Here is an 11,945-nt window from a genome sequence, read left to right as displayed (position 1 = left end):
TTATTGAAATATGCTCTTCTAAAACTGCTCAAATACGAGATATACCTCTCTTTGGGGCACTCACAATCCCAAAAGGTGCCGGATTTAATACAGTTTACTGTACTTTTGATTATTCTTTTTCTAAATGATAATAAGACTTATAAAATAGCGCCAAATTTAAGAAAGCATAAGAATAAATGAAATTTCTTTGTAGAAAATCGCAGATTTATTGTTTGGCAGCACAATTTGGCGATACTGGAAGAGGGATTAGTTCGAAGTATCATTTGAAAATCAAGGAAATTGTTTTTCCTATATGATTTTGTTAGGAATGATTGCAAGTGTGTGTTATTACTGTATATATTGGGAAAGACGTATTTCATTTAATGAAATAGTGACGTGAACGAAAGGAAGTGGCTGGATCTAGAATGCTGTGCTTGCTGGAAGAAAATCTTAAAATTATAGAGCGAGAAAGGTAATCCTTCGAAATAAAATCGTCTTTTTCTTTTCACACGTATTTCCCGCTTTCACCGGTCGCAACAGAAATGCGTGCAGGTGGCTCGTTAGAGCGGAACGCTCGTATGTATTTCTGAACGCAGACTTCGTGCCGCAGTCGTTATCGCACAGCATCGCCAGTGGCACACTGACCCGTACAGGGTGTCTGTGGTCGACAGGATAATGGAGTGTAGAGAAAAAGAGCGGAGAGCGGATGGGTCAAAACGACATCGGTGTGGGCGAAAGTATCCGTTGAAAGTGATTGTGCAACCACTTAATGAAGAGACCAGTTGGGGTGGGAGTCACTGCGACCTACTTCTCCGACGAATGAAGAGCTTCTGAAATATTTCCCCTCTTGTTATCCCTTCTCTTCCATCCCCTCTCATTATATGATAACGGATTAGAACTCTTTTTCTCGCAACCCCTAATATTTCCGACCAATCAAGTTGTATGAAGGGAGTCTGTGGTGACTATAAAATGGCAGTGGCCAGCTGACGTTAAACCACTCTACCCTTGAGACAGTCAGGGGTAAGGATATAGTGTCAGATCGTTTCCCCAACCTCGTGACTAGTTTTCTTGTTCCTCTGTGTATGTGTCTGTGAAGAACACCTTTTATCGGAGACCAACGATGAAAATCGTAAGTATTTATTTACTCTTTACCTGCAATGTTATCAACAATGTACACACAGACTTTTTTTTGTTTTTTTAGGGAAAACAAACGCTCAATTGTACCTTTTTTTTTAATTCTATTTTATTCGATTTCAAGGTGTTTTTAAAAAAACAAAGTATTTTTATTTGCCTAAAAGCTTTTATTTATTTTATTTTAAATTGATTGTCTCTTTAAGAATACACAATTTCTGTTAGAATTTTAAAAACTGAGAAACAATACACCTCACGAATTCTTCATTACACAACAGAAACGGTACAGTAATGTACAGGAATTCCTGTACCATTCCAATCCAAAGTTCTGTTTATTTGAGGCAATCACTATTATGGATGACTTTTTATTTAAAAAAAAAAACAGTTAGGATCCGTGTATCTAAGAAACAATAATGGAAACATAATTAACTTTGCTTTAATTTTAATTTTATTTATAATTCATTAAAATTTGCAATTTTTTTCTTGTATAATATGCGTATAAAATGCACATTAATTTATACACCTTTTTTTTTTTACTATGAAGGCTTGAACCAATATTAAGATACCAGGTCAGGTTTTTTAAAAAAATCGTGACTTTAGTTCTTACCCTTAGCCTTGTAGTTCTTACCCTTGATGTAAAATTGGCATTGTTTAGGACTTATGATTCGTTTGCAAAAAAAAAAAAAAAAAATCTAAATATTGACCATATTTATTATTCATTCATTGGTGTGCCTCATTAATTTCATTCTAAAATAATATTTCCTTTCTTTAGTCGAAATTTAAATTAATAACAGAATAATCCAGCTCCTTTGTTTGTCAATGATATAAATGGGATGTGATAACGGATGAACAATGGAGGTATCTGAAGATGGTTGGATTGTTTACATTAATGGAAAAGGCAATTCAGGTGTTTATATAAAGGCTACTCCAATGATTGTGAACATGAAAAACTGGGATTTTCTAGTTGAAACATCTACTTACTCTTCTGTACACTAACTAAGCTCTTAATTCTTTCCTCAGGCTCATTTACTTAGAACAGTTAGTTTCTCCCATCTGGAGTTTATGCATATCGACTTCTACAAGGTGCTGAAGTAGCGTACATAACCGCAGGTGCACACGTTGAGCACCTGCGCTACTTCGCTACAAAAAAAAAAAAAAAAAAATTTTTTTAATACATCTTTAACTGTATGCTGCAATATTGGTCGACTTAAGCAGTGGAATTTATTTCAAAGCATATTATGTTCGGAAAAAAGGATAAATACCTATTCAGGTGAAGTAATATCAAACTTTTCTTCATTAATATATAGTCTGGAAAAAAAATTGCATTTTTTCTCCTCCTGGAGAAATATAAAAATTTCTCCATAAAATTTTCTATAGAATTTTCTACCATTTAATTTTTTTTTTTGTTTAAAACTCATTCTGTTTTTTTTTTTTTTTTTTTTTTTTCATTCATTAGTTGGTCGTATTTATTGCTGATTGTGTATAATCGGTCTCATAATTTGGGTTGGGCTCCGTTTTGTTTTTTTATATACATCGTTAGCAACTGGGTTTTCTTTCTTTCTTTTTTTATCTCGAGACACGTTTCCGTAAACTTCATGCTACCTTCCATCATTGTCTATGCCAATGACCCTTCCTCTGTCAAAGTGGAAAAACCGGACTGTCTGTTACACTCAAGTAATAAAAATAAGCCAAAATTAAGCAGCTGTTGAACAGTCTACCAAGAAAGGATACTTTAACAATTTAGGCAGGTTAATTATTTTTAAATTAAAGCATTAAGAAAAACGCCGAAGAAAGCAAATAATCCAAGCTGGACAAATTAGAAATACTTCTGCAAATAATTAATATTCTAACTACAAAATTAATTATATTATATTATAATTAAATACTTCTAGAGAAGAATATTTAAAATGTATCTTTAGGCTATCAACCTTTCATTTAAGAATACGAAACCATACGATTTAGTTGGTGTTAGGTACTGTTCAAGAAACACAACACCTTAAAAATGTATTTAAGTTTCCATACTGAATAAATATTTATGTTTTTTTTTTTCTTATTTTATTTTTAAATATCATCGCGTGAAAACGTAATTCTTTGTCGGCCTTTAACGTTTCAGTTGAACTCGCTATTTTGTCGAATAATAGGACCATTGGATTAAAAAAGGGGAGAGTTGAGTTTACTTTATGTTGGTTGAAATAGGGCGACTTTCACTCCACAAAGGATTGTGCAGATGCGATAGAAATAATCACTGATGAAAGCGTACGATGATAAGGATCAAATGCCTTTCACAAAAACTTTCCGATATCTCCTCCCTCCCCCTCCCGGAAGCGTAACTAGAGCAGAAAAAGTACAGGTGGAGGATGGACAGTAATTCCCTTATCCGTTTACCAGAGTACCCATAGTTACAGTGATTCTGTTGCTCTATTGATAATACAATATTAGTTTTTACACACAACAGCTCTTTATTTTTTATATAACCTGTCAATAGTTCCAGTCACGTAAATGATTTTAATGCACATTAGTCTATCCTAAAGATTATAATTTAATAAATGTCCTTCGTAATTATATAAATGTTTTATTATTAAATCCAGTGGTTCTTAAAGACAGCAATAATTAAGGATTAAATATCGTGGAGTCCTCTGCTAAGACTTCTACATAAAATCAAGTTGTCCTTAAGGGGAAAGACTTGTTTCTAAAATAAATGAGATTCATTGTCAGATTGCTGTATTATATCCTCCACTGGGAGGTGAATGATCTTAGTATTTGGAGTGAATGACCCTCTGCTTATTATTTTGATTCGTTTAAGCGCAATATAAACTTGAATCTTTATGTTGTGTCTGCGCCAACTAATATCTTGCTGAATATTTATGGTTCTCTCAAAAAGGAAGTGTGCCGTTTATTTTCCACAGGGAAGTGATACAATCTGTTGAAATCCGAAGATATATATTAGTGACACTTCTTTAAAAATTGCTCTTACGATTATCATTGCCGCTTATCTTCTTATTATTTGTCTATTCTTTATGCATAAAATGCTGTAAGGGCTATTTTTAGTTCGCGTCCTGGCTAAATGAAATGATGCCAAGTGTAACACAGCATTTCCTCATTAACTCGGTTTCGTACTAGTTTAATACACGATTTTTTCTGTTAGGGAACGTTTTAAAAAAAACACAAAGTGCACCCAGTATTATTACAATTTATATTATTATACAGGACTGTGGGTGATATTAATGCAGAAATTAAATGCAGACATGTCTAAAGCGCCTTAGTGGGTAAGGGCGATCACGGGGGAAGTTATCCACGGTTCAATCTGAGTTGCTAATATCTTTGTAAATTGCATAGGCCAACAGGCGAATCCGCTATACATTTAAAAATCTGAGAGACACCGCCTTGACAGCTGTTTCGAAACTTACTGGCTTCTCATCATGAGGCGGGTGGCCTCTAATAGCGAATGGACATAAGTTCTAAAGAGAGACAAGACATTCGGCCAACTCTGTGATGTTTATCACTATTGGATTTTTAGGTTCTTCGTTTACTTTCGAAAATATGACCATTGGAAGTCCCTTTTAAATTGCAATGTTAATTTGAAAAGTGGAATTAACCCCCGTTACTGAAGCTGTAACCTAATGTAGTTTTAGAGTAAAGAATTTACTCTTTTTTTTTTTTTCCTTGTTTAAGAATAAAGTAATCGCGACTATCTTTTTTTTAAGAATAAGAGAAAATAAGTTAAAAAGAAGAAATCTTTTTTAAGAATAAAGTAATCGCTACTACAATGCATTAATTCCTCTAGGTTGATCAAATATCTGCAAAATATTCTTTCATTGATGTCTGACGTCGCCGACTGGTCAACACTGTAGTAGACGCATTTGAGTTGACAGTAGTTCGATTCCACGAGACCACTAAACAAGTTATGGATAATCTCTTGTTAAATTAAGGATAAATCCTTGTCAAACAACTACTGGTAAACTCATGTGATCTCTATCATCGTGCCCGGAGATGAACAGAATCCCGTTTTTCCCATTCTGATTGTTTGTTTGTTTGTTTAAAGGTTTTATAGCACATCAGAGTCTGAGGCTATAATGAGCCAAGTGAATCCCATCCTGAAATTATTGGTATGCTTATCGAAGTAGCTGAACTTTGAAATCTATAATAAAGTGAAAGAAATCCAAACTTGGAAACCAATAGGCATTTCCTCGCTTCTTCTTACGACTTGGAGTTGTGTATGGTCTTCCTTTTTGTCTGGAAATAAATAATACAGTAAATTTTCTGTTTATATTCTGAAACAAATTAGAGAGTCAGAGACGTTTGCAAGAGAGAGAGAATATATATAATTATTTTAACGATACCAGGCGTAACCCGCATTCGTAGATGGGTGTTGGGTGTCTGTAGTACTGCGTGTTCATGGGCCAATTTGCATGTTGTGCAAAGTGAAAACCCGGAATAACTCATGCAGAAAAATCCTATTCCCTCCGCCTCAAATCAGATAACTACTGCCTCGATTGAAGAGGATTATAGAAATTCCTCTAGAACTCGAACCCAGATATCTCAAACTAGTGACAAGTAGTGAAAGCAATGTATTGTCACGGGGGACAGAGAGATAGAATGCAAGAAGGCACGCATTTATCAGTCAAGTCAGACAGAACCATGGTAAACTGAAACGCGTGTACTGCGGAACCCTCGCATTTCTCCACTCGATCTTAGCATCGGATATGTCTAAAATCAGGCCAGCTTTAAAAATCATAACCCCGGGTTCAAAATTAACTTACGGGGAATTGCATCCATTCCATGGCAAATATTAGACAAAAAATAGCTCTGCAATAATTGTTCAAACAGCAATTTCTTAAAATTATCAGCTTTAAACAATACAAACACATACGAATTGTGGTTCAAACAGGTGAGCGTGAAGTGTTGACAACTCCACTATATAATGCGGTTCTTTTTCTCTTTGGGAGACACTGGAACATCTGTTGAGGAAAGATTTTACAACCGATAAAATGTCGTATACTAGAAGTAATGGCTGGCTGAAATTGCTTGCCCCTGTTCCATTATAGCTTATGTACATGCGCTGTTCCACAGGTGGGATAGGTGTGTAAACTTTGGTCGCAGTGTGCGGGAAAATAAGGTTATGGTTCCTCTAAAAGAATGAAAGGTCACATTACTTTTCCATTCAGCGTGCAATTCCAGTAGAGTGATTCCTACCGAAACTTAAACCACTATCAGAGTGTGTGAAGTCTGGCTAACCAATCCACTATGAAGGTTATTCAAATTAGATGTAAAATAAACAAATAGTGGGAACTGATATGAAATATAGAAGCATTCTATGTACGTGTTAGAGACGCATTTCAGCTTATCTGTATAATAGTTTTCTTCCTCTTCTCTCTCTCTCTCTCTCACTTTTTTGGCTAGAATATAAACGTAACTTGTGACCTTGAAATCTATTTTTTCCTACTACCTTACCTACTTTGGGGCTTCTAACCGTGCCATTTCTATTTGCCACAGGTGACCTGGCTCTGCGTTTCTTCCTGTACCCTTCTTTGGCCTCCCATAATCCCCTACTGTTCCCCATTATTTCGTCTCCCCATATACTTCATAGAATGCGGTTGTCTTCGGGGGGTAGCACACGCAGTTGATTAAAATTTCCGCCATTAATAATAAACCTGCCTACTACATATTGACTTTTACTCAGTAACCATTTGTATACTAATAATGGTACAGTAATTCTTCCGCTATTATTATCTGTTTTGAACAAAAACATTATTTCTAAACATAATATACTTTATAACGTAAGGCTAAAATCCGTTTATATTAAAGCCTGTTTTGAGTACATAAATTACTCTGGAGGCGAATAGTAGTTTCCATAAAGTAGGTCAATCTCTCATTTGTTTTATTAAATCAATAACATTTAGCAAATATCAGAAACACGAATGAAAACTGGCGTCCGTCCCCACCAACTTCATCCTTCGTGTTTTCTTCAGTTTATATATTATGCACGTTCTACAATAACTTCGCATGTTTGGAGCAATGACACCAGCTCTGCCAATAAAGACTAGGGACGCATTTGCCTCCCTCCTAATGTAAAAACAGGAGGGATGCACACATCCCTCCTGTTTTTACATTCTATTTAAATATGCAGAAATATTCCTTTCTGCGCTTATGTTTGCAGGGTAATATTAAGTTAGTCGAACTGTCAGTTTTGAAGGATTATAGTCAGCCAGCAAAACTGCACTTCTAATTTGGAGAGTGCGATTTTCCTCATTTTCAAAACCAGAACTGCTTAATATTCTCCTTAAGTTTTTCCCTTTGTTTTATTAATACCTTACCAATGAAGACCTTAACCCTCCTATTGTATACGAAAGAGGGAACTCTATAAATAGAAGCGTGAAGGTATAGTTTACCTTTGTGCTTCTATTTTGAGTTTTAGCAGGAAATGAGAGAAGAAAAAAATTCCTAAGCATGTTTTGGATGACACCCTGACCTTTACCTGTTTATCCCTAAGATTGTGTTCCCTATTTCTTTAAATCAGGGTACAAACACAATTTTAGGGATCTTTGGCAGTTTCGAGAAAGAGAAATAAAAATTGAATATTCAAAAAAAATTTACGTATTTTATATTATACAACAGAATTCAACTAAACTTATTTAGTGGAACTTTTTGAACTTTTCTCAGAAGCATTTTGAGGATTTCATAATTTAAAATTTTGGTTTCCTAGGTCTGGATTTTTAAAATTTATCAGTTGAAAAACGAAGAAAAGGTTTATTCCTTCATACCAACATCATATAATACACTTGCCACTTTCACAGAGAGTTCCTCGGTATTGCACTACTTCATAATCAAATAAACAAACCAAATTTTGTACGCGGCGTGATCATAAATTCATGGACTGAATTAATATTTGGGAAATGATTAATTTCCCAATTAAGCTATTCGCCTAAACTACTATACATTAAAGTAACGTTTCGGGTATCTTACCGACACCCATCATCAGACCATGCTGCTGTCAGCCTCCTCTTGCCGATGGTTCCAGAAACCCGATGTGCATGGTCTGATGCCAGCACAGCAGCACGGTCTGATGATGGGTATCGGTAAGATACCTGAAACGTTATCTTAATGTACAGTAGTTTAGGCGAATAATAAACTATATTATTAATTTCACGTGGTATAAGAGTGGTATTATATTTAGTAATAATCTTAAAGTACTCTGCTTCGATTTACAATTAGCCTTAACAGCATACCTCAATATCCGGCCTTGGATCGTACTCACCAAAGCTTTTTATAGTTTTTAGATTACAAAAACAGTTTTAGTGATTTATTTTTATATTTTATGAAAACATGCCACGTTATACTTTGGTTTTTAATTATATTATTTAATTATTGCATTATATTAGTTTGTTTCTTCAATATATAAGTATATATCATTAAAAATATATATATACAGTATAATTTCGCTACAATATTTAAGAGTAAGTTTATTTAAAATATTTCAAATCTATCATCAGTATCAGTCAGTAATTTCTTTCTTTTTTTTCTTTTTTTTTAGCTGCTACCGATCAGCTTATTCGTCATCGGAACACTGGTTGAGCCCTCGTTCCAAGGTGGACAAGGGGGTGGATATGGCGGACAAGGTTTTGGCGGAGTAGGCCAAGGTGGATTTGGAGGATCATTTGGCGGAGGTGGTACACATGGAGGAGGAGGAGCTGGAGGATATGGTCCGGGTGGTGGTGCAGGCATTGGTGGTGGTGGTGCCGGTTTTGGAATTGCAGGAGGTGCTCATGGTGGAGGTTATGGAACTGGTGGCGGTGGACAAGGTGGCGGTGCTGGAGGAGGAAAACAAGGTTTTGGTTCAGGTGGAATAGGAGGTGGCTATGGAGGTGGAGCAGTTGGAGGACAGGGGGCTGGTTTTGGAAATGGAGGCTATGGTGGAGCTGGTAAACAAGGAGGATTTGGAGGCGGAGGCATTAGTGGTGGTGGCGGAGGTGGCGATTATGGTGGGGGAGTAGGAAAACAAGGTCCTGGTGCAGGTGGAATTGGAGGTATAGGTGGAGGTGGATATGCAGGTGGAGGAGGTGGATATGGTGGAGGAGCAAGAAAACAGGGAGGATTTGGTGGTGGTGGTAGTGGTGGAAATGGTAATATTGGTGGAGGCTATGGAGGTGGAGGAGGAGGTGCAGGCGGGCATGGAGGCGGAGCAGGTGGATTTGTAGGAGCAGGAAAGCAAGGAGGATTTGGCAATGGTGGTGGAGGAGGATATGGAGGAGGAGCAGGAAAAGCAGGTGGATTTGGTGGTGGTGCAGCTGGTGGTTATGGAGGTGGTGCTGGTGGTTCAGGAGGTGGCGCAGGTGGATATGGAGGAGCTGGAAAACAGGGTGGATTTGGTGCTAGTGGACTTGGAGGTGCTGGAGGAGGAGGAAAGCTGGGAGGAAGCTTTGGTGCAGGAGGAGTTGCTGGTGTAAGTGGTGGAGGTTATGGAGGTGGAGTAGGTGGACATGGTGGAGGAGCTGGAAAACAAGGTGGATTTGGTGCCGGTGGACTAGGAGGTATAGGAGGAGGAGGTTATGGTGGAGCAGGGGCAGGAAAGCAAGGTGGATTCGGTGCAGGTGGAGTTGGAGGTGTAGGAGGAGGAGGAGGATATGGAGGAGTAGGAGGAGCGGGTAAACAGGGAGGATTTGCTGGTGGAGCAGTTGGAGGCATAGGAGGTGGAAGTTATGGAGGTGCAGGAGGTGGAAGCTTTGGAGGTGGAGGAGGAAGGCAAGGAGGATTTGGTGCTGGTGCAGTAGGAGGAGGATATGGAGGTGGAGCAGGAAAAGCAGGAGGATTTGGTACTGGTGCAGTAGGAGGAGGAGGAGGTTATGGTGGAGCAGGTGGAGGCAAGCAAGGTGGATTTGGTGCTGGTGCATTTGGAGGAGCAGGTAAACAAGGTGCTGGTGGTGGAGGGGGATATGGAGGCGCTGGTCTTGGAGGTGGAGCTGGTGGTGTAGGAGGAGGATATGGAGGTGCTGGTCTTGGAGGTGGAGCTGGTGGTGGTGGCCTTGGAGGTGGAGCTGGTGGTGTTGGTCATGGAGGTGGAGCTGGAAAAGCTGGAGGTGGATATTATGGAGGTGGTGCTGGTGGCATTGGAGGAGGAGGAGCTGGTTTTGGTAGTAGTGGTGGATATGGAGGAGGAGCAGGTGGAGCAGGACATGGTGGATCAGGGGCTGGTGGTTTTGGAGGTGCTGGTAAAGGAGGTGGCAGTTATGGTGGAGGACAAGCAGGATCTTTAGGAAATGGTATCGGAAGCGGAGGAGGCTATGGCGGAGGATTTGGTGGTGCTGGTGGGGCAAGAGGAGGTGGATTTGCAGGTGCAGGTAAAGGTGGAGCTGGAGGTTTTGGCGGCAATGGTGGATATGGAGGTGGTACTGGTGGTTTTGGCGGAAGCGTCGGTGGAGGAGGAAGTGGCTACGGAGGAGGAGCTGGAGGTGCTGGAGGATTTGGTGGAGCAGGCAAAGGCAATGGAGGAGGTGCTGGCGGCTATGGAAATGGAGGAGGTGGTTTCGGCGGAGGCGGTAAAGGACAAGGTTTTGGTGGTGCTGGTGCTGGTGCTGGTGCCGGTGGTTATGGAGGATCTAAAAGCGCAGGCGGCAGCGGTTTTGGAGGGTCAGGTGGTAAGAGTGACTGGTCAAGCTCTGGTAACAGCTATTGAAGACGAGTGGTGTGATGTGAACTACGTCAAGATGAAACAGGAAGCTTCGCCTTCGCATACCAATTTGTATGCCCTCCAAGGATTCTGGAGGTAAATATTCCGTATCTCTTTCATCTGGTCGAACTCGTATCGGACACCGAAAAGCACTGGCATCTTATTAGAAAAGTCTTCTCATTACAGACAGACGACATTCTGAAACTATCATTCGTTCCTCAGTTGTGAAATCATTGTTTTTGTCAAAAGTGTTTTGTACTGTGTTATGGCGCAGGCGCATTTCCGATTTCAGCAGACAAGTTTATGATGTTCCTTCCATGTACAGTATACACGATGTGTGTGTGAGTGTGTGATTCTACAAGAAAAATTGTTTTAAAAATTGGTTTTGTTTAAATGCATGTTATAACATTTAAATACTTAAGCCACTGTTTAAATGATTTTTTTTTTCATTCTCTGGACAGTTTGTGTGACATTGTACAATCATAAATTTTAAGAAATGCATACTTAGTTTCACTGCAACTGTAAAAAACCACCAGAGAAAGAAAAAAAAAGCAGTCTCTCTATGGATATGTAAATAAATTTTAACATCATTAATGTACTTGGAAAATTCATGTTTCTGTTCTTCATTCCTGTTATCTAAAAATGTGAACGATGTCTGCTTATAGAGTTCTGTTGTCCAGATCTAAACTGTTATTTTGTGAAAACTGAAAAGAAAGTGTTTTGAAAAATAAATTACTGCTGATGCATGAAAAATAGATTGAAAAATAGCTCACATTTCTGTAAACATTTTTCACACTTCTTTATATTATGTCAATTAATAATAACCCCACATGGTAATTTATACATAGGCATTAACAAAATCATTTTAATTCAAATTATATAAACTTGGTATGAAATCCAAAAATCCACATAAATACCAGTTTACAATTAAACTTGTCTAAGTGATATGCAACAGATTTTGAATATCGTTTTTGTTTTTAAACAATGCAACTAAGGCTATGAGGGTTAGTGTGTTGTGTCTTTCCATTGCGTGCATTCTATGGCCAGTGTGACTGTTTTGCTAAATGAACAAAAAGGAAAAAAAAAACAGTTTCGGACGAGTTAGGGTTGCGTAACCCTCCTAACTTGTCCTTGGTGTAAAAAACCCATAAAATACCCAGCATCTTAACGA

At 38.3% G+C, this 11,945-nt stretch overlaps 1 protein-coding gene across 1 annotated transcript; it reads left to right on the top strand.

The window, feature by feature from the left end:
• Window positions 1–906: 906 nt before the first annotated feature.
• LOC150087997 (uncharacterized) lies at window positions 907–11,495 on the top strand. The gene is made up of 2 exons (XM_090369294.1): window positions 907–1,108; window positions 8,642–11,495. The coding sequence occupies exons 1-2, from the start codon at window positions 1,100–1,102 to the stop codon at window positions 10,778–10,780; spliced, it is 2,148 nt and encodes a 715-aa protein (XP_090225420.1). The 5' UTR covers window positions 907–1,099; the 3' UTR covers window positions 10,781–11,495.
• Window positions 11,496–11,945: the final 450 nt, after the last annotated feature.

This window comes from Mastigoproctus giganteus, chromosome 3 (assembly GCF_048544385.1).
Source record: "Mastigoproctus giganteus isolate SK-2022 chromosome 3, ASM4854438v1, whole genome shotgun sequence".
NCBI classification, from domain to species: domain Eukaryota; kingdom Metazoa; phylum Arthropoda; class Arachnida; order Uropygi; family Thelyphonidae; genus Mastigoproctus; species Mastigoproctus giganteus.
The sequence above is the reverse complement of the archived record's forward strand: the minus strand, read 5'-3'. Positions and strand labels throughout refer to the sequence as shown.